This window comes from Torulaspora globosa, chromosome 5 (assembly GCF_014133895.1).
Source record: "Torulaspora globosa chromosome 5, complete sequence".
NCBI classification, from domain to species: domain Eukaryota; kingdom Fungi; phylum Ascomycota; class Saccharomycetes; order Saccharomycetales; family Saccharomycetaceae; genus Torulaspora; species Torulaspora globosa.
The window spans coordinates 791,074-813,097 of NC_050731.1; the positions used below are offsets into that span (position 1 = coordinate 791,074).

The 22,024-nt window shown below is 47.1% G+C and overlaps 9 protein-coding genes across 9 annotated transcripts; 5 read left to right on the top strand and 4 right to left on the bottom strand.

Moving 5' to 3' along the window:
• Window positions 1-122: 122 nt before the first annotated feature.
• On the bottom strand, window positions 123-1,763 carry IZH3 (Izh3p; the record flags this gene model as incomplete). Its single annotated transcript, XM_037284309.1, has 1 exon — window positions 123-1,763. One exon carries the CDS (start codon window positions 1,761-1,763, stop codon window positions 123-125), a length of 1,641 nt encoding a protein of 546 aa, XP_037140205.1.
• On the top strand, window positions 1,754-3,547 carry PUF3 (mRNA-binding protein PUF3; the record flags this gene model as incomplete). The annotated part of the gene is made up of 1 exon (XM_037284310.1): window positions 1,754-3,547. The coding sequence occupies one exon, from the start codon at window positions 1,754-1,756 to the stop codon at window positions 3,545-3,547; it is 1,794 nt and encodes a 597-aa protein (XP_037140206.1).
• Window positions 3,548-3,649: 102 nt separating this feature from the next.
• EMC6 (Emc6p) lies at window positions 3,650-3,964 on the bottom strand (the record flags this gene model as incomplete). The annotated part of the gene is made up of 1 exon (XM_037284311.1): window positions 3,650-3,964. The coding sequence occupies one exon, from the start codon at window positions 3,962-3,964 to the stop codon at window positions 3,650-3,652; it is 315 nt and encodes a 104-aa protein (XP_037140207.1).
• Window positions 3,965-4,072: 108 nt separating this feature from the next.
• On the top strand, window positions 4,073-5,212 carry HGH1 (Hgh1p; the record flags this gene model as incomplete). Its single annotated transcript, XM_037284312.1, has 1 exon — window positions 4,073-5,212. One exon carries the CDS (start codon window positions 4,073-4,075, stop codon window positions 5,210-5,212), a length of 1,140 nt encoding a protein of 379 aa, XP_037140208.1.
• Window positions 5,213-5,315: 103 nt separating this feature from the next.
• TFG1 (transcription factor IIF subunit TFG1) lies at window positions 5,316-7,340 on the bottom strand (the record flags this gene model as incomplete). The annotated part of the gene is made up of 1 exon (XM_037284313.1): window positions 5,316-7,340. One exon carries the CDS (start codon window positions 7,338-7,340, stop codon window positions 5,316-5,318), a length of 2,025 nt encoding a protein of 674 aa, XP_037140209.1.
• A 554-nt stretch (window positions 7,341-7,894) lies between these two features.
• TYS1 (tyrosine--tRNA ligase TYS1) lies at window positions 7,895-9,118 on the top strand (the record flags this gene model as incomplete). The annotated part of the gene is made up of 1 exon (XM_037284314.1): window positions 7,895-9,118. The coding sequence occupies one exon, from the start codon at window positions 7,895-7,897 to the stop codon at window positions 9,116-9,118; it is 1,224 nt and encodes a 407-aa protein (XP_037140210.1).
• Window positions 9,119-9,267: 149 nt separating this feature from the next.
• Window positions 9,268-14,781, bottom strand: UBR2 (putative ubiquitin-protein ligase UBR2; the record flags this gene model as incomplete). The annotated part of the gene is made up of 1 exon (XM_037284315.1): window positions 9,268-14,781. The coding sequence occupies one exon, from the start codon at window positions 14,779-14,781 to the stop codon at window positions 9,268-9,270; it is 5,514 nt and encodes a 1,837-aa protein (XP_037140211.1).
• Window positions 14,782-15,601: 820 nt separating this feature from the next.
• Window positions 15,602-21,466, top strand: UBR1 (E3 ubiquitin-protein ligase UBR1; the record flags this gene model as incomplete). The annotated part of the gene is made up of 1 exon (XM_037284316.1): window positions 15,602-21,466. The coding sequence occupies one exon, from the start codon at window positions 15,602-15,604 to the stop codon at window positions 21,464-21,466; it is 5,865 nt and encodes a 1,954-aa protein (XP_037140212.1).
• A 241-nt stretch (window positions 21,467-21,707) lies between these two features.
• QCR9 (ubiquinol--cytochrome-c reductase subunit 9) lies at window positions 21,708-21,991 on the top strand (the record flags this gene model as incomplete). Its single annotated transcript, XM_037284317.1, has 2 exons — window positions 21,708-21,710; window positions 21,791-21,991. 2 exons carry the CDS (start codon window positions 21,708-21,710, stop codon window positions 21,989-21,991), a joined length of 204 nt encoding a protein of 67 aa, XP_037140213.1.
• Window positions 21,992-22,024: the final 33 nt, after the last annotated feature.

A 22,024-nucleotide genomic window follows, 5' to 3' on the forward strand; every position in this document is an offset into this window, starting at 1 on the left:
TCCACCGGTGCTGCCCGTCTCGATGGCTACTTAGTGCTGTATACAGAGTGAAAAATCGTGCGCGCCAGCGCAGAAAAACCAATACATACAGGAATGTTTATACAATAAGGTCATGAGTATCGTTAAATAATGTCTTGCGCGATCCACCGCTTGCCAAACATCTCCAGGATCGCAGTGTAATGGCCAACGACCCCGAGAACTACAAACAGATGCCACAGACTGTGCGAGCAGCCAAAATAGTCTACCCACCACAGCGACCGCAAGCACCGCTTCTTGTACGGCCCCTCCGTCGGCCGCTCCCGGAAATGCACATGTCTGTGCTTCGTCACGATCTCGACGTTAGTCGACAGCTCCAGCTCGGTCGGTATCGCCGCGTCGACCACCACGTCGCTTCTGAACCGTTCCGGGATGAACGACCCGTAGAAAAACACCCCGATCAGATACCACACGACCGACTTGGTCGTCACGGGCGCGATCAGCCGCGCCGCGTGCCGCCAGCTCGTGCGTACAACCAGCTGCACAAACGACAGCGCGCCCATCGCGGCCAGCAGTACAAAGAACTTGATCCGCAGCGGCCGCGCCTCGGGCCGGTCGAACTTGGGCGACCAGTTCATCACCACTCCGAGCGCGCCGAGCACAGAAGACGCCGCAAGGTAGCAGCACAGCGACCACCGCGACTCGTAGCTCGTGGCAAACTCGGTCGTCAGCACCGACGCCGTGATCAGCACGGTGATCCCCGTGTAGTCCACGCACGCAAACCGGCTGCGCAGCTGCAGGCAGCACGTCCCGTTGAACGTGTGCCAGAACACAGACGCACACATGCACTTGAGCCCCGCCGCCAGAAACACGTACACGACCAGCTTCGCGGGCAGGGGCACCTCCGCGGACCGCCACACCTCCGACCGCGGGAAGTCGCGCGCCCCAAGATACACCAGATACCCCGCACCGGCAAGATGAGTCCAGATGTTCCACGTCTCGTTGTGCCAGCCGTACCAGTTGACCACCGACAGCAGCGACTTGGCGTGCGAGTCGTAGAACCGGTATCCGTGGATGATGTACCGGTTCTCGCGCCAGGGGAACGGCAGCTGGTAGTAGTGCAGGTGGCGCTCGCGGCCCAGCTCGTGTGCGCGCGTGTGGTTGAACGCGCGCACAAACTCCCGCACGTCGACGCAGACCTCTTCCTCGACCGCCCGCAGCTCTTTCGACTCCACGCAGCCGCCGACCCACTCGTCGTCGAGCAGCGTAGCGGTCGACGCACCGAAGGTGCTCGACCGCGAGCTGCCGCTGCTGTTGACCAGCGTGCTCGTGTCCGAGAACGAGTCGCTGCTCTCGAGCACGGGCTGCGTGTCCCGGACAACCTTTCTACCCCGCTTCCGCAGCCGCCGGCTGCCCCACACGCCGACCAAGTAATTATAGCACTTGTTATTGCCGATGATCCCGGACCCCGGCACCCGGCGCACCATGCCGGCGCCGCGCCTCCTGATCCGCGCAAACGCACCGCTCTCGCTCATGTCTGCTCGACCGCCGCTCTCGACGGACTCCCACGACCAGATCGCGGTCCTGGGCCCTCTATATATCCAATGCGTCTGGCAGAAAATTTCAGGCCTCGAGCGCTTTTTTTTCTTTTCCGAGAAATTTTTCGGGTCACGTGGGGCGGGAGGGAGAAGCGGTCGGCGAGCAGTGCGACGGCGAGTATAATAAGAGACGAGAGGAGGGAGCGGTGGCAGCAGGAGCAAGGGAGGCAGCGGAGCAGATGGATCCATGGGCAGCGGTAGATGTAGGCGGCGGCTCGCGGGCAGGGTCGCCGGGGGGCGGGGCGCTGGACGCGGAGCTGGCGTCGATCGTTTCGTCACTGAGTGCGCTGTCGAACCCGCACGCTGCTCCGCAGCTGGGCGGGTTCAGAAGAAGCAGTTTTACGGAGACCGAGGGCCCGCGGCGGACCGCGCTGTCGGTGGGGACGGCGCCCGGGTACGGGTCTGGCCAGCGGTTCAAGTACGTGGGGGCGGGCGGTGCGGGGCAGTACTCGGCCAGCATCGGCGGGCCGATCCTGTCGACGCAGAGCCCGCCCGCGGCAGACGGCGGGGGCGGGTTCTTTGAGAAGTTTGGCAAGACGCTGATCGAGGGCACGCGGGAGTTGGAGCAGGGCGCGGAGCCCGCGGAAACGGAAGAGGAGCCGGCGGAGTTTCCGCCGCGCTTCAGAAACATCTGGAACGTTGCCCAGGCGCCCGTGTTCCGGCCGGGCGAGCCGCAGTATGCGGAGCCGCCGTTCCAGGGCGGGTTCGCGGTCGAGCCGTTCCCGTTTGTGCCCGATGGCGAGGTGTATGCTGCGCCGAAGCGCGGCAAGGGCGGCAGGAAGCCGCGCGCTAACCCGTACCTGGAGGGCAGGAAGAAGAAGGCCGGCAAGGGCTCGTCGCCGCCGCCGCAGCGGCAGCAGGGCGGCAACGCGGGGCCCGCGAGGTCGCCCGTGTTGGAGGAGTTCCGGATGAACTCCGGGAACAGGAGCTACACCCTCGACGACATTCTCGGGTACGTGCTCGAGTTCTGCAGGGACCAGCACGGGTCGCGGTTCATCCAGCACGAGCTGGCGGCGGCGACGGCGTCGCAGCGCGAAGTGGTGTTCAACGAGATCAGAGACCACGCGATCGAGCTGAGCGACGACGTGTTTGGCAACTACGTGATCCAGAAGTTTTTCGAGTACGGTTCCCGGACGCAGCGGGACGTGCTTGTGTCGCAGTTCGCGGGCAAGATGCGCAAGCTGTCGATGCAGATGTACGCGTGCCGGGTGATCCAGAAGGCGCTCGAGTTCATCGAGCCGCAGCAGAGGATCGCGCTCGCAGACGAGCTGTCGTCGTGCGTGCTGGTGATGATCAAGGACCAAAACGGGAACCACGTGATCCAAAAGGCTATCGAACGGATCCCGATGGCAAAGCTGCCCTACATACTGGACTCGCTCGGTGGCCAGATCTACCATCTGTCGACGCACTCGTACGGGTGCCGGGTGGTGCAGCGGCTGCTGGAGTTTGGGTCGGAGCGCGATCAGTCGAGAATCCTGGCAGAGTTGAAAGAGTTTATTCCTTACCTCGTGCAGGACCAGTACGGTAACTACGTGATCCAGCACATCCTGCAGCAGAACGGCGCGCAGTCGTATCCCGAGATGAGAGCAACGAAGCAGATGATCGTCGACACGGTGTCTGAGAATGTGGTCGAACTCTCCAAGCACAAGTTTGCGTCAAACGTGGTCGAGAAAGCTGTCATCTACGGGTCTCCGGCGCAGAAGGCGCTCATCATGTCCAAGATACTCCCTCACAGCGAGTCGCACGCAAGGGAGCTGGAAGACTCGGCGCCGATAATCCTCATGATGCGCGACCAGTTCGCTAACTACGTAGTGCAGAAACTGGTTGGTGTCTCTGAGGGTCAGGACAAGAGATTGATCGTCACCGCTATCAGGGCATATCTGGACAAACTGAACAAATCAGACTCGATGGGTAACAGACACTTGGCAAGTGTGGAAAAACTCGCTTCGTTGGTCGAATCGGTTAAACTATGAATTATCTGTTGCTGTGAATATACATCTACGCTTTTAAAATTCTTGAGACTGTACATAGTTTTCGCATGTACATATTATGTAACCCAAATCTGTTATATATACCTATCCTATTAAAGCATAGGAGAAAGTCCATGCCATCACAAACCCCATCAATTCCCTGAAGAACGGTTCGAAAAACACCTCCTGGACGGGACTTTGATAGTACTTGTGCGGCTTCAATTGACAAATCCATATGATGTAGAGGGCTCCGATACTCAGGAAACTACCAATGAACATGTAAAACCCGTTCAGCGATTCGAGCTGCAGTATACCTGCAGCGATACCCACCACAAGCGACGTACTATCTTGCAACAGTAGTAATCTCTTCTTATTGGCAGCAACGTTCACATCACTCTTGATACTGGCAAACGTATCCATTGTGTGTCTGACCGATCAGTGTTGTTGTGTACATCTTCAGTAGGTGAATTTTTCATTTTATTCGTATTACATCCAACTCATCGAAGAATCTGCAAGCTAAAATCCATAATGCCTAGTCAATTGGAGGAATTAGTCTCTTTTTTACACTCTTCGCAGCCTGCCGTTAGACAGATCGCCCTTGATAACCTTGTGGGATTCAGTACTGGGCCTACCGCTGCCATCTTCAAGTATGATAACTGTAAAGCCATCGAAGATTTGAAAAACCTGTCGCAAGAAAAATCTAAAGTGCTGGTGCAGCAGTCGGTGACTATCCTGGCCAATCTCTGCGATGATGATCAGCTTAGGAAGCTAGTTGCTAGTGATGAAGAATATTTGGAATGGTTGACCTGGAAGATCTGTGACTTAGAGAACACCAGCGCTGATATTATGTGTGTTCTGCTGAGCAATTTAGCCAAAGAGGACGTGATTACCAAAGTATTCTGCTTTACGAGAGAGAATACGGATAAGAGCCTGCCTTCGTTGGATCGTTCTGTATTCAAGAGTGACAAGCTGATCGATTGTCTAATGGATTGTTTTGTCAAAGGCTATGATAGAAAATTGAACAAATATGCTAATTTTGATTTCCTATCGTATTTCTTTGCTGACATCTCCAGATTTAAGAGAGGCAGACAATACTTCATCGAAGAACAGGAGTACGATGGAGTGGTGCCTCTATCGAAATTACTGGTCTTTACGGAAAAGTACGACTGTAAGATTAGGAGAGAAGGTGTTGCATCTACCATTAAAAATTCTCTGTTCGACTCTGAGACTCATGAAAGGATACTGATCGATGAACAGATCAACCTTTTGCCCTACATTTTGCTGCCTATCGCCAGTGCCAAGGATTCTGAGATAGACGAGGAGGACATGTTCAACCTGCCTGATGAGCTACAGCTGTTGCCTGAGGATAAGACCAGAGATCCGGTTCCTGCCATCATCTGTAGCCATCTGGAGAGTATTCTGCTTTTGTGTACAACGAAAGTCGGTAGAGAATTTTTGAGAAGTAAATCGGTTTATCCATTGATTAGAGAGCTGCATAAGAACATCGAAGATGAAGATGTGGCTGACTTGTGTTACAGAATTGTCAACGTCCTAATGAGGGGCGAGCCAGAAAATGACCAATTGGAAGAATTACCGTCCAAGGCCGCAGATGAAGGTGATGGCGAAGAAGAAGAATCCGATGATGAAGCTGTCGTTGAAGTCGCATGATTGTGGAAACTCTTGTAGACTCGCTATGTAAAAACTTTACTGAAACCTAATATACACTTCTCTTTCGTGCCCTCGTTGCGTGCATGTACACACGATGTGTCACTTATTTTTTCAATTCCATATGCTGTTTGTCGACTGCCCGACAGAGCTTTTTCACGATGGCAACCATCAACTGCTTGTTTTCTGGTCCTGGATATTTCTTTCTTATGGCTTTTCCGAACTCCTTAACGTTCACTACGCCGTCGCCAATCGCATCGATAATCCCCTGCTCCGTTATTAATGGAACAGATCCCTCTTCAACTTTGACTCTCTTATTTGTACTGTCTTTGAGATCCGCGTCGACTTCCTCTCTCTTACGCTTGGTCACTTTGGGGTTCCATTCTCCTTTAGGAAAACTTTTCAATATATTCTTGTCGGCCTTCAGAATAATGATGCAGTCTTTGATACTCTTCACCCTAACCTGTGGCTCTCTATGCACCTTTGCCGCCGCTGATTTAGAATGCTTCCTGGGCGACGATTTTCTTGAGAGGTTTTCATCCGACGCTTCCTTCTTCACTTGGTCTGCTTGCTTTTTATTCTCAACGTCAGACTCAGAGAGATAAGGGTTAGCTTCGTCTTCGTCTGACGAGTAAAGTGCCGCTAGTTCAGTCTTTTGTAGAGCCTTCTTAATTCTTTCACCTTCTTCATCTATTTTCTTCTCATTGAATAGCTCGTCTTCCTCATCAGATACAGGTTCATCGCGCAATCCCATAGCGTTTGCTTGCATCATTTCTTTCTTTATTCTTTGCTCCGATTCTTTATTTTCTTGTTCATTACCATCAATAATGGGCGCTTCTTCGTCATCAGCAAATTCCTCGTCATAATCCAGCTCAACCTCAGAATTATCGCTACGTTCTTCTTCAGCCGTTCTTCGGTCCGAAACTGCCTTCAATCTCCTTCGCGTTCTGTCATACCTCGTGGTGGTAGTCCCTATATCATCCAAATGTTTCATCAACCAACGAGGCACTTCTCCGCTCTTCCTATCCATTCTCTTTTCGGCCTCATCAATCGTAAGTGTAGCGTATTTATTTCTTGCCGTAAACTTATAAACCTTGTCGGCTGGGATCATAGTGAAACTTCCATCATCTTCAACGCTCAAGAGAACGTAAGAATCCGAGTTGCCAGCTTCGTAGGATCCGACCCAGGTGTTATAGCCGTCATAATCTTCCATCACCCAAGGATAAAACTCCTCGAACCTCAGCTTCTTAGCGTTCTCATCCAGCACCTTGAGTTGACGAGTCTTCCTTCTTACATTGCCTCTCTTGGCACGACCACCTCCATCGGGTGCCACGTCTGCCAGTGGATCCGTAGTCCCAGGCACAACATCGGTGACTTCCTCTTGGCCGTCGTATTTTACCATACCCACCTTGGTTGGATCAGCGGCAGGCCCAGCGTCTTCAAGCCTGGTGGCCACTGGCGTCGCGCCTTTTTTCTCTTCGATCTTCACGTCAGATGTTCCAGTTGTGGCAGCTGAGGAAGTGGAAGGAAGTGACGAAACCGATGGCGAGCCAGCTGTCGCCGGACTGGGTGACGCCAAAGGCACCGGTGTGCTGTCCTTCGCATCCGCTGGAGTGCCGATCCCTGGCGTAGGCGTGCCGGTGCCCTCCTTTTTCACGCCACCGCTTCTCTCCTGCTCCTGCTTACTCTTGAATTCTGCGATCTCCTTCTGTCTTTGCACAATCTCTGCTCTGGTCAATTGAAACTGCAAGTTTCTCGTGTCCTTACGATGCAGTCTGATGGGCAGATGGAAATCCTTACTCGGATTGATGTTCTTCTTGCTCTGGAACTTCAACAGATGAGTTCTCATGTTCTCCAGTTCCTCCTTAGCCACTGCCCTCAACGGAAACTCGTCGTACTCCTCCGCCGTCTCCTCTTTCACCTTGGTGCTTCTGCCAAACCCACCGCCTTCAACTCCGCCACCCAAAACTAGTTTTTCCCTGGCCGCTTCAGCATCCGGGTCCTCCTTCTTCACCATCGGTCTCGGTGTTGAACCTCTGCTTCTCATCGCTCTCAAGAAATTCCTCCGGTTCCTATCCGGCTTGATGAAAGGCGACACTGCATCACTGCTCCCACTTCGTCTCAAAGCCATCCTCGTCCGTTGGTTTTCCCGCTGCTTGACAACCCTTCTGCTTGCGAAGTAACGAACCTTAAAGTAGTAGCCATTACCGTCTTAAAGCCCTCTACTTCCTTGTTGAAATATCGCTCGATACGACTCGCTAATTAGAACAGCTAAATCACTAGTTTCTGCTCAAGAAAGGCTTCATTCGAGTCAATTGACCTGCTACGACAAGTAGCCCGCTTCTACAGCTGCAATTGAGTCCCGGGGGCCCGCTGGACCACTCAGGATGGATCTGTATCATCGCGGGCCTGAGGGAGGATTTTGAGGGTGCAGCTTCCGGGAAGCAGTAACTTTACCTGATGCTAGCCATGGCAGAGGTACTTGCCAATGGCCTTGAAGCTTTCTTCACTTCTCTATATGTGTGTGTTTTGTTGTGGAAAAATTTTTAGTAGCGATGACTTCAAGACAGCCATGGTGAAATTTCTCTCGAACTTGATATAAAACTGGAAGATAGTCAGAGATAGTCACATAAGAGGTGTTTTGCCGTGTACTATTGCAGATAAATTGAGTGCTGACAAGTAGAAATGACTGCCGCGCCAATGGATCCGCAGGAGAGTTTCAATCTGATCACCAAGAATTTACAAGAGGTGCTAAATCCACAAATTATCAGGAATGTGTTGGAAGTGGAGAAGAGACCTCTGAAGTTGTACTGGGGAACGGCGCCCACTGGGAGACCTCACTGTGGTTACTTTGTTCCGATGACGAAGTTGGCAGATTTCTTGAAGGCGGGCTGCCATGTTACTGTGCTACTGGCGGACTTGCATGCTTTCTTGGATAACATGAAGGCACCTTTGGAAGTTGTGAACTACAGAGCCAAATACTACGAATTTGCGATCAAAGCTATCTTGAAGAGCATCAATGTTCCGATTGAGAAGCTGAAGTTTGTCGTCGGGTCGTCATACCAGCTATCTGCAGAGTACACGATGGACGTCTTTAGACTGTCCAATATGGTGTCTCAGAACGATGCAAAGAGAGCCGGTGCGGATGTTGTTAAGCAAGTGGCCAATCCTTTGTTGAGTGGGTTGGTTTACCCTTTGATGCAGGCGCTGGACGAGCAGTTCTTAGACTGTGACGCTCAGTTCGGTGGTGTGGACCAGAGAAAGATCTTCGTGCTGGCAGAAGAAAATTTGCCAAGCCTAGGTTATAAAAAGAGAGCACATTTGATGAACCCGATGGTTCCGGGCTTGGCTCAGGGCGGTAAGATGTCTGCTTCCGATCCAAACTCAAAGATTGACTTGCTCGAGGAGCCAAAGCAAGTGAAAAAAAAGATCAACAGCGCATATTGTAGTCCTGGTATCATTGAAGATAACGGTCTTTTGGCTTTCATCCAATACGTGGTTCGTCCAATCCAAGAGCTAAAGTTCGGCAGCGAGCATTTTGAGTTCTTCATCAATAGGCCTGACAAGTTTGGTGGCCCAATCACTTACACATCGTTCGAGCAGTTGCAGGCTGACTTCAAAGACCAAAAGCTATCACCACCAGATCTGAAAACTGGTGTTTCTGATGCAATTATCGAACTGTTAGAGCCAATCAGAAAGGAGTTTGCATCTAATCCAGAATTTCAGGAAGCGCAAGAGAAGGGTTACCCAGTGGCTCAACCGGAGAAGGTTAAGAAGGCCAAGAAGCCTAAGAACAAGGGAACTAGATACCCTGGATCTCAAAACCAAAATGGCAAGAGCCCTACTGAGGACGGGGATGACGCTGTTGAAAAGGTCGCAGAGAAAATAAAAGAAGCTGTTCTTGGGTAGACCCATCATATTACAATTTTGTGTTCTTCTTCATGGTTCTTGGTGCTGTTGATTACATGACCACTAAAGGCCGTTGGCACTTAGATAAAGTATAACGTAGGATCTCTAGTTAAAAGATGCTGGTACTCCGTAAAACTGATATCCACTTCTTACATAGTTTCCCAACCGCCAAGATCTGAATTGTTCTCTGTCAATCTGTGGACAATATGCGGGATCATATTCTCGAGAATGACTCCACTCTTCAGGTGCTCATATCTTGTCTCGTCTAGGTAAACAGGAGAATTATACTTCAAGTCTTCATCAGGTTCTCCATGTCTGTGCAGGTAGGGTGCGGGATAGAATGACCCCCTTTGACCGTAGGCAAGATATATAGCATTGCTTCGAATCAGAAGAAAGGCGCCATAAGTTGAGATCACCGGACAAACGTTCCGGACATGATTAGTGCAAACACCGATGGCATATTTATGTAATGCTATCGGTTTTTGAATTCGACACGCAGTCCCACAGAATAAACACACAGCAATTTCATGCTTAAGTGCTCTATGTGTGATGTTATCATCTTCTGATCTGAAAAATGCAGATAATGAGCTTGGGAGGGGAGCTAAATGAAGTGGTTCTGCACTACTCAGTGACATGCATTTGGGGGTCCTTAGGATGGTCTGAGAGCGATGGCCCACGAAGCTCTGCTTGATCGAATTTAATGTAGTATCAAAATCTTCATCAATAAGGCGCTGTAGTGTCACCCTCATTGGCTGCAGGTTCAGGTAGCAGATATAAAAGTCCACGGGCCTGCAACTGGCAGACATGCAATTACGATCCGCGCGTGGCCCAGACCTAATATGATACATGATGCATAATCTTCTGAGGAAAACTGTCAAGGATCCAATGAGAAGATGATGAACATACTCTACCATTGGGGGACTCACCGCGGAACGCTCTGCTTCCGGCTCCAAAAAGGATGAAAATTCTCGAAGTATCATAGCTATGCAACTTTGTTCCATTCGAGATTCATTTCCGTCAGTTTCTTTCGATTCCACGGCCTTTTCGAGGGTATCGAGGCGGAAGCTTTCATCTACCAACCCTTTAGAGATAAGCAGTATATCTCGAAATACTTTTCTCTTGATTAGTTCGTGGAAAATTGTGGGAGGATAAATTCCCACTCGCTTTTCAACACCCTCTTCTTTGCTGCCCGAAATATATTGATCAATCAAGTAGCTGCCAGACACTAGTAAGTCGCAATCAAACTTTTCAGAAAGACAGTCATACCAGCCGGGAAGATCTCCTAATGAAGGATGCGCATTGACGGATTGGTCTTTGATAACATTTCTTAATGCATATAGAAGCTCCAGGGTCCGAAGTTTCTGGCTTGAGACCCTATCCATTGAAAGGCCATCATCTGGTCTCAAACCTAGCTCGGCATTGCGAATTGTATTAACGAGAAGATAACTTACCGCATCTGCAAGGTTGTTGGTCGATCCATTGGGTTCCCACTGCAAATCCTGAAAAACTTTGGCAGCCTTGATACCAGTGGACAGCAGCGAAGATTCCATGCAACCAGTTGATTTCGGAGATTTGTTCCTAGAGTAGTCTTCTGAGTAATGCCATTCAAGTCCTGCAAGATGTGGTAAAAATGAGTTGCACAGCGCATTGCACAAAGGACAATAAAGCAAACCAAATCCGAAAGCCACAGGTATATTTTTAGTCGTCTGATTATGAGTTGCACGAATTGCCTTCATGTGGTTCGCCAAGCATGAAATATGAGAACCATGCCCGCATGTTCTCAAAACAGAGGCTTGACTAGTCAATTGTGTGGTGCGTTTACTATTAAATATTTGCTTCATCCAATCGAAATTGCAGCCTTCACTTGATCTAGTCATAGTATTATTCCAGCTACGTTCCGTAGTAAAGTCGACTCTACATTCACAGATGTTTTGCTCTTGATAGGAAAAATAAACAAACACATCATCCTCACTCGGCATTTTGCAGAAAACGCATGGATCTTCATTGGAGTTTTCAAGGTGTTGCTGAGAGCTCGTAGTTGAATCTGCGGATGACTCTTTGCAAATTTCTTCGTCACTGGCTGAAAAGTTATGGTTATCAATGAATTGTATCTGCTGCTTGGCTAATTTCCTCATCATTTTTTCCTTCTTCATCCTCGCTAGGTTTTTCTTCCTTTCCAGCTCTCCGTCCTTGTTATTTCTTATAGCTTTGGAAGACCAGAGAATATCAGAATCAAAAGAAGGGACTTGTTCGCGGAGGTAACTGTCGGCATCCACATGAGGTACATTCTTAACCATATATTTAAATATTTCTCGAATCTTTCCATGCACTTGTAGGCAGTTCTCCTGCAAAAGAAAACTGTATAAGATGGAACCAATACTATGGTAAAAGCAAAATTCTGTGTCCAGAGAGCCGAACTCATGCCAAAAGATCTTGCTGAAAGCATCAAGATTATTGACGATGCAAAGGTGAATTAGGTGAAGAACGGTCGGAAGGAGGGTGTCGCATTCATACTTCTTAATATGATCCAATGTGTTCTTTAAAAAAGTCCCAAACGTTTCAACAGACGAAATAGCGAAAAGCTCACAATATGGCGTAAATTTCAAAGAATCAATGGTTTTCGGAGCTGGAATAAATGTATCTTCGTAGTCGATTTTCTCCCTCAAAGCCATAGACATTCGAATGCTTTTTTCCACCTCGTATCTTTTGCTAGAAGATAGTCCTATAAAATAAGGATCGATTTCGTTCGTATACTCTGTTTTCAACGTGTAAACTCCGGAGTCCGTTACCCCTGCTGGGGCAATAAAATCGGTGTACTTTTCCAGGTAAAGATCGAATGCGGCATGTTTTGTTATGTGCTCCGGCAGAGAATTCATTATTTGAGAATAACTGCAGCTCTTGAAGCATAGAGCGTGAACGATCTCGCCGCGTAGCGTCTTTTCAAAGCCATCAACTGAAGATACGACAGTCAGAAACTTGGTCTGTGAGAACAATCGAATTAGTAACAAGCAACATTGATTCACCATCGCCACCGTCGTTTCAAAATCAGGGTAGTCACCCATTGGAAAGCCGTTCGACCAATGCTTGAGGCCCCATCTAGCAAGGTATGTCACAATAAACTCATTAGGATCGGCCATCGCCATACTAAACTGAACGTTGAATATATCACTCATATAAGTGAATTCACGGATGCTATATGTGGTGTACATCCTGGCCTGATGTGTGATCGGCGTCCCGTTCCGAACCCAGAAGCCAACGCTTATCTGCCCAATAAGAACCAATGTCGACAACGCAGATTCTGAAACGTAGAGCGCCTTAGCTTTATCTTGAATGAGTTTTCTGAAATCCAAGTATTTCCTAGATATATCGGGAAGTGGTGTGTACTTGCCGCAACAGCTCCATTGCAGAACGAACCTAAATAGGTACGACATGGGGTTGAAAAAGTTCTGAGTGTCGACACCAACTTGGAAATTAATGACATGACCGACGTAATTGCATATCTTTTCTTTCACTAACGGGAGCCCGTCCATTTTTAGTTTGCAGCGGCACTTGATGTCGCTCAAAGACGAATTTGAATAACTCCTGCGTAATTTTGAAAGAATTTCTAGCTCTTTATCCATCGCAATGGTCAAAAGTTTTGAGATAAAGCCCCGGCGAGATTCAAGATCAGATAGTAGAGAGATGCTGTGAACATAACCATCAGTCAGTACCAAAATGGATGAGAAAAAAAAATAATACGAGGAGAAATCGAAATTCTCGAACTCTACGTGCTCCGATGTTTCCCTTTTCAATGGTAGAATCTTATTGAATGCTGCGAAAGACTCAATGATAACCGCTAATATTTCCTCATCTTTAAGTAACTCATCGGGTATTGTATTAGTAGACATCAGCATGCAAATGTCCTTCAAGCATATTATGGTTCGCCTATTTCGTATGCTTTCACTTGGTAATTTGCAGCTGTAGTAGAGCGGAATCGGTAGATAAGCTGAAAGATCCTCCGGGCTAAATGCCATTAATGTAAATGCAAAGCGCAAAGTGCGCTGAATAAACCCACGCCTGATTGCAAGATTGGCGTTTCTAGGGTCTTGGAATATATGCTGAGAAAGTGTCCCCATTAAAGAGACTTTGAACCCCGTGAGGTCCGATGCAACTGTGCTGTAAAGGACTGCAAGATAGACGTCCAGGTATTGAGAAGCAAGAAACTGCTTCGTATTATCCATTATGGCGAATAAAGAAGAAATCACTTTGAGCATTCTGTTTTTGGAGAGCTTTGTTAGTATATCAGCTAAACCGACCAGAATATACTGTAACCTAGAGCCATGAAGCGTGTGGTATCTTGAGACCGCATTTGGAATATTGGTAGATGCTAATCTCTTGTTGTATTTCAGCAAGATCTCCCTAACTGAAAGGTCGTTGATGTCTGAGAACTCCCACGGCGTAAACCAAGGGAATGTATCTCGCTGCTCTTCTGAGATTAAAAATCCTCCCAGTAGGTTAATCTTAGACATAAACGGATTGAGGCAGTCGAGGGCGAGCTTGTTTGATACCAGGCCTGGCTCCCATGCTTCTAGGAAAGACAGTCTCAAGGCTTTCTTAATTTGCAAGGAATTTGCTTCTTTGATGGAGAACAAATACAACCAATGAACAAGATCATCAACCAAACTTTTTTTGAAAGTATCCTTTGTTTCTCGGATATGATTTGTGGCACCTTCGCTGGTAAATTTAGATGAGATCTTTTCGATTTTGGTGCGATCTCGAGACTTGACGACCGTAACAGAGGGGCCGCCATTCTCTAACACACTAGTGATGCTCACAGCATATTCAAGGGGTTTGTTGAGTATTCTGCCAATTTTGGCGGCGAGATCCATATAGCACATCTGGCAATCCTCCTCATCTATCTGTAAAGCCCATTCTGTCTCATCTTCGGGTATTCTATCGCAAATGTTTCCCCTTGAATCTTCTAGATAGATCTCAGGCTTCGCCGATGGGTCGAACCTCGACCTGCCATAACATGCATTATCCAGCGGACTAGCCAATCCCTCCTTTTCTTGAAAATACACCGTGATATCAATCAAGTAATTACAAACAGCGCTGACTGTAGGCACAATATGTTCTTCAAATGAATCTTGGCTTTCGGACGCTTCAGGACATGCATTGTTCTGTTCCTCCTTGCATTGACTCAAACAATGAGATTCCGGAAATACAAAAGTATTCCCACAATGACAAACTCGACCCTCAGGTCTAACAACCATTTTTGCTGTGTAGACGTGCCCTTCATGCCTGGATTTATCGAAACAGTATTCACATATTTCATACAGCGGATTCATAGTACAAGTGAAGCAGTAATAAACAGTCTCTGGCGGATAACACTGCCGGTTGCACATAGTTCCCGCGTGTGAATGGCCCTTTCGGGCGGTCTCAAGCGCTTTATGCTTCCACGAACAATCCTTCAGGACACTCCGATACGTGCCATCTCTCCATTTTGGAGACCCCATCACATTGACAATCGAACCCCAGTCGATCCTCTCGCCTCCCTGTTCGACTGAAAGGCTAAGCACCTTCCACACCATATAGCTTACTGCCTCGTCATAGTCGTATCGCGCCAGACGCGGAAGATGCACCAGGAAATCTCGGATATTGGCAATACCACCATTCAAATCCATCCGGCACCGCTCTTGTCCGCTCACCGACGACACTCAGCAGTACTTCGATTGATTCGCTGACAGATCTTGCCATTATAAATGCCTTGCATTCTGATGATTAGTTGTTTATAACGCTGATTAGGAAGATTTGCCGCCGCCACCGGCCCTTATTTATATTACCCGGCCATTGAGAATTTAATTAGAGATTTCAACCGGTATTACTAATGGAGCTTTAACCACATTGGCAGCTGTTTTGTAGTGTCAAGAAGATCTCTTGCCCCCATACAACTTAGGGCATTTTAATTACAATTCTATAGAGACCTTTCTCCACGTAGGAAAGTCATGGGGTCTAGAACCTTTGTCGTTTGGTATTTGACCTGATAACTAGCCCGGTACAGTCTTGGGACCTGTTTGCAAGTATCTGAGTCCGTCCTATAATACGGAGTACCTTGCAGAATGAGACCTTCAAAGTGGTTAAGGTTAAGCTGCCACACCTCCAAGCTTAGGCTTGCGTCACTTTAAACGACAGCCTAAGGAGTGGCAAGAGCCGGACCGTAATTTTGATATCAAGTAGCAGCAAACACAGGAACCTTAGGAGAAATTAGGAAGAATTCTGTAATCATCCTGCAGCGGATTAGTTCGCCAATTGTTGGACACATTCGGAGCTTATATTACCTGATTCCCAACTTTAGCGTAAAACTTTCCATTGTCGAAACGGTGTCAGAACAGCAAGGGAAGCGCATCGCAATTTAAACTAGTTTAGTTATCAAAGCTTTCGGCTTCTGTCAAGTTTAAGCATCATTGATTGAAGGAAGAAGCTTTACATTGAGTCGTTATAGAGATGTATCAAGATCCTGTGGTTTTGGAGGTGCGAGATCATTTGAGACAGTTCTTGTCCTCGATTCATGGTAATCGTGTCTTCAAAGATGTTCGGGGGCCACCTGAGAGGTTTGAAATGGATAGGATTTTGAAGGAACATATCTTCAGTTATCTTTTCTTCTTGATCTCCAGGAAAGGTGAGACTTTGCCGTTGATGTTTCCAGAAGATGACAGTATCACCAGTATCGCTGCGGTGCCTTTTCCCAAGACTTACGAAGAAGCTGTAGCTATTGACGAGCAGGAACCTCGACTTCCGTTCTATAGGATCAATGATAGTAAGCTGAGTAATGTGCATCAACATTCTGGTCGAAACTGTGGAAGAAAATTTCAAGTCGGTGAGCCGATATACAGATGTCACGAGTGCGGATATGATGACACTTGCGTTCTGTGCATCTACTGTTTCAATGCAGCGGATCATGAGAATCATCATGTGTACACGGACATCTGTTCTGACTTCAACACTGGTATCTGTGACTGTGGCGATAAAGAGGCGTGGCATAACGAGCTGCATTGTAAGGCAGAAGAAGAAGCACGGAATGGTAAGTCGAACCGCGAGAACGACGAGTCGGGCGACGTCTTCCTACGACAGGACATGCAAGAGATCTTGGAGATCGTCCTGATAGAAGTTTTTGATCATTTCATTGATGTTTTCAATCAGAATGTGGAACCGCTGCCCACTTTACAGAAGGATATTACACTGAAATTGCGAGAGATGATCCAACAGGGCAAACTGGCGGAGAGAGCACAGTTTTTGGAAGCACTGGCATACAAGAATGATACCATTTTGAGGGAGAAGGAGGCTATGAACTTAGAAACCGCAAGAGGCGACCCATCAAGTCAGGCAGATCTTAAGAATTACACTGTAATCATATACAATGACGAGTACCATAATTACTCTCAAGCTACAACAGCATTAAGACAAGGGGTTCCAGATAACAAGCACACAGACGTACTGACATCGAGAATCGATGGTGAAGGGCGTGCCCTGCTGAAATGCTCTGAAGAGCTATCGTCTGTGATTGGAGGTTTTTTTGCTGTGCAGACGAACGGCCTAAGTGCAACTTTAACCTCGTGGTCCGAGTATATCCATCAAGAAACTTGTAAATACTGCATACTGTGGCTAAGTTATTGCCTGAAAATTCCAATCCCAGCATTCCAAAGTGTCTTCCGGTCGGCCATGGGTAAAGTACTATGTGCAGAATACGATAGGGCATCCGAAACTGTCGATGTTACTCCTATTATTCGTGAGTACTTCAGTTCGAAATTTAACGAATCAGATCCGTATAGGTTTGTTGATCTATCAATTTTAGGGCAAGGCAATTGCATCCCTTTGGGTCATCATAAGGAACTGGATGAAACCGACACACACAGCATATCAAATACTCTAAACAAAGTTATCGCCCCAACTCATAGACATTACTCGAACAGTAGATTGCAACTAATATTCTACTTCGATAACAGATATTGGAAAAAATTGAGGAAAGATCTTCAGAGTGTTATCATTCCGACTTTATCATCCGACGTCTATTATAAGCCCCTCTTTTGCAAGCAGGTGGTAGAGATATTTAACCACATTACGAGATCGGTAGCTTTCATGGATCGTGAGCCCTTATTGACTGTGCTACGCGAGTGTGTGGTGCAGCTTTTTACCTGCCCTAAAGATGCCAGTATGATTTTCAGCATGGGCAGTTTCAAAGATATCCTCTGGTCAGTCATAGATATATTTACCGAATTTTCCAAGGTCGATGGAGGCCTCCTTATATGGCAGAAGGTACAAAAAACCAATCCGACGAAAAGCTATAGCATTTCCTTCAAACAAGGCCTTTATGCAGTCGAAACTTTGCTGAGCAAGGTTTCGGACGGGAACATTATTTTGAAACCTGAAAACTTCATTTCAATTGTAACTTTGTGCAAATTATTCAATGGAGCTTATAAAATAAAGAGAAAGGAGGGCGAGCATGTGTTACATGAGGATCAGCATTTCATTCCATATCTGGAGTATACGACTTCTATCTACAGCATCATACAAACGATTGCAAAGGTGCTGGAAAATTCGAAGGAGAAGATCAATGAGGGCTTGTTGCTGAACGCAGTGGAGTTGCTGACTACCTTTTTAGGTCATCGTTCTTTGACCTATAAGCTTACTTCCGACTCTAGAGAGATCATTAAATTCGAGGTTCACAAGCAAAGAGTAGCATTTATGAACCCAGTTCATACACTGTATTCATTTTTGATTGAGAAATGTAATCTCGAGTCGGCCCTCAGAGCGACGAGCTACTGTTCGGATTTTCTTATGATATCGGATTTTTCATTGAGGTCAATTGTGCTTTGCGCCCAAATCTTCGTAGGTTTTTGGGTAAGGAACGGGATGTCTGTTTTACATCAATCGAAGTATTACAAAAACAATCCAGAGTTGAGCTCTTATGCTCGAGACATTCACTTAAACCAGCTTGTGCTTCTGCGTGAAAATGATGATCTACCGAGAGTGATCTATAATATGCTTGATAGATGGGCATTACTTGATTGGTACACTGGCGAAGTAGACTTCAAGCATACGGCGTACGAAGACAAGATTATACCCATGGTACAACAGTTTATTGCCTTCGTCTATCAAGTTTTGACAGAGCGATCCTTCTTTAAAACATATTCTTCCGCCAAGGAGCGCAGAATGTACCACATCAAGAGTGCTATCATCTACAGCTTATTCAGCAAACCGCTCTCATATTCGAAACTTCTAAGATCCATGCCGGATTATTTGACAGAAGATACTACGGAATTTGACACTGCTCTGCAAGAAGTTTCGACTTTTGTAGAGCCAAAAGGTCTGGCAGATAGTGGAGTCTTCAAGTTAAAGGAGAAACTATATGCTGTAGTAGATCCTTTAAAATTACTAAACATGGAGAATGAGTTTGAGTCAAGCGCCGCCATAATAAAGACGCATCTTTCTCAGAGAAAATTTGGCGAGTTCAAAGATATTATACATCCTCAGATCATTTCACCTGAGTATCTGGATAAAAAATCTCATGAGCTTGGTAGATTCACGGGAACTGACCTGTTTGCCAAGCTAATATACAAATTGCTGCAGGTATGCATCGATAATGAAGAGGGAACCTTTTTATATGAGCTGCTCCATCTGGTTCATGGTATTTTTAAGAACGATGAATTAGTCAACGGAAAAAATTCGATTCCACAAGCTTATATCTCAAAGCCTATCTGCAATCAACTTTTGATTATTTCAAACACGAAACGGAATGTCTTTTCGGAAGATGCGAAGAAGAAGGCGAACTACTTGCTAGAATGCATGATGGAGAGGAGACCTGAAGAGATAACTGACTCGTTGAAATCCAGCTTCGGAGAAAACTGTGTCACTGAATTCATGGCAAAAAAGATGAATCGTGATGTGCACTCGAGCGAAAGTGACAAACTACGGAAGAAGAGATTGATCAAAAAGAGACAGGAGAAACTACTAGCGAAATTCAATAGCCAGCAATCAAAATTCATGAAGGAAAACGAATCTGAGTTGTGGGGCCAAAATAAGACAGATGATGACGTCGCCATGGAAGGTGTCGAGGTTCAGCAGTTTGAAGAGTTTACTTGTGCATTATGCCAGGATGACACATCAACAGACCTTTTTGTTGTGCCGGCGTACCACGACCATACTCCTATTCTCAGGCCAGGTAACATTTTTGATGTTGAAGAGTTCGCCTCTGAATGGAACGGGTTCTTCAATGACGAGGATAGGTTGACATATAACAATGACAAAACATTGGGAAGTCTTCGAGACAACAGCAATAAGGGTTCCAAGAAAGTTTTGGTTTCCTGTAATCATAGCGTCCATCACTCCTGCTTTAAGCGTTACGTTCAGAAAAAGAGGTTTTCTTCAAATGCCTTCATCTGTCCACTTTGCCAAACCTTTTCGAATTGTGTGCTGCCCATCAGGCGCACCTCTAAACAAGACACAGGATTGTCGGTTGATAACTTGGTTAATCAAGGCGTTTCAGTTGAAATCCTCTCTCGCCTCTTCGAGTCCTTCAGTGCCGCGGATTTCAAAAACGTTTATTCGACATTCAACTTAGTTACCTCACATTCTCACTCGTATGACAAAGCAGCTCGTCAGGCGCCAGGATTTGAAAGCAAAGATACAGCCTTCATACTTGGTGTTCATTGGGCAAACACGATTTCGATGTTCGAGATTTCTTCCAGGCTGGATGCATCTCCAAATTTAACGTTACTGAACTCTAAAGAGCAAAAGTACAAGACTCTGAAAAATACGTTGATCTGTATTGTGCTGATGTGTTACGGTATCGGTAAACCAAATCCCGACTATGACCCTTATGTTGCGAAGGATGGCGTCGTCTGGAACCAGAATCAAATCTTCCAGTACATCGTCAAGAGATGTTTATTCTCGCAAGAGCCGCTGAGGGAGTCCATAGGACAGGCTTTGGCAGCGTACTCTAAGCAACTGGTTGTCGAGTTCATCAAGGGGATCGCTGGTGCGGACATTCGTAAGATGTTTGCCAAAGGAGAGAAATGTGGCAGGTTGTACAGCGTTGAATCGTCTACTATGGCGGAGACTTTGAGAAGGACATGTGCTTTAGGTGTCAGCGACCCTGATCTTTCTCGACAGGCCTATGAACTTGCATATACCTGCTTACTGAAGAATATGCTACCAACATTGAGGCGCTGTTTGATTATGGTGCGGGTTTTCCATGATTTGCTGAGCGATTCGGAGGAAGAGCTGGTGGTCAATGGCATCAATATGGTGGAAAAATCCGCTCTTCCGCTACCTGAGTACGTCGATCAAGTTGTGTGTGCACTTACAGATTTTGATACGCTGGAAGAGCTCCTGAGCCGAGGGATTCCTAACATGAAGCCAAATGATGACCCATATCTGAACGATATCCCCTACGAGAATTGCGCTGTGGTGAAGATGATTAACTTGGCCAAGTATCTGAACACGTATATTACCAACTCGAAGAAAATCAAGCTGCGAGAAGAACATTCGCTCCATCTACAAAATGTTCATAACAGACTAGATTTCAAGATTTGCCTTACCTGCGGTGTGAAAGTCCATCAGAGGCCCGACCGTCATGAGATGTCAAAGCATCTCCAGAAATATTGTTTCAAGACCTTCGGAGCGTTCTTAATCCCAAACACAAGCGAAGTCTGCCTCTTCCTGTCGCAACCGCCATCGACGATATACATAAGCGCTCCGTACCTGAATTCGCACGGTGAAGCAGGCCGGAACGCCATGAAGCGTGGTGATTTGACGGTTCTAAACCTCAAAAGATATGAGTTCCTGAACAGTCTCTGGATCAATAACGAGATCCCTGGTTACATCAGCAGAGTAATGGGTGACGAGTTCCGTGTGAACATTCTCTCGAACGGCTACTTTCTAACGTTCAACAGGGATCCCCGTCCCAGACGGCCGCCCGCTGCCGGCAATGACGAAGACGCCGATGAAGACGATGACGAGGACGCAGAACTCTACAGCGGTCACTCCAGCGACGACGACGAGAGAGACATCGATATGGCCGAAGACCGTCTCGCGGATATGGAAGGAGCCTTCTTCGGCGCAGGTACCGAGGGTGGCAACGTCCGCGGCCTCTTACAGGTCTTTGAGAACTTCCAGAACGCGGTCGAGAACGGCATCAATGCAGAAGATGCGCAATTTGCCACTCCGCTTCTACAATTCTTTCCTCCACAGTTCGGAGGCGTCAATTTACGGAGAAACATCGTACAGGAGCCGGAAGAGGACGATGAGGTTCTCGATGCCATGGAGGAGCATCCTCAGGATGACAGCAATGAAGATATTCCACCAAACTAGGCCGCCAAGCCAGTATATAAACAATATCATATAGTACAGGTACAATTGATTGGTATATGTATCACGTTCGACGACCCAATGGCGTCAAGGAAAAATTTCATTCCAAGCATCTCGCAGGGGCACTGGAATTAACGGTTCATCAGCATAGCTAGGTGATATTATAAAGCTCACGGTGAGACCACCAAGGCCAAACGCTAATTGGCAAGATCAGTGCTTGTAAGACATCTAATAAGCTTACGCAATGGTATGTTAATGTCATGGATCGCACATGGTGGCATCGAATTCCCCGAGATATTGAATACTAACGAAAGAGCTTATAACCAGTCCTTTTCTTCTACGCTTTACAAGGTTTTGTTCAAGAGAAACTCTGCGTTCGTTGGAACTGTTTTCGCATCCGCTTTCCTCTTCCAGGCCACATTCGACAGTGCTGTCACCAGTTGGTACGAGAACCACAACAAAGGTAAATTATGGGCGGACGTCAAGAAGCAATTGCAGGGCGCAGACGATGATGAAGATGACGAGTAAGAGTTGGGACGAACGAATCGGGGACGTGATGGG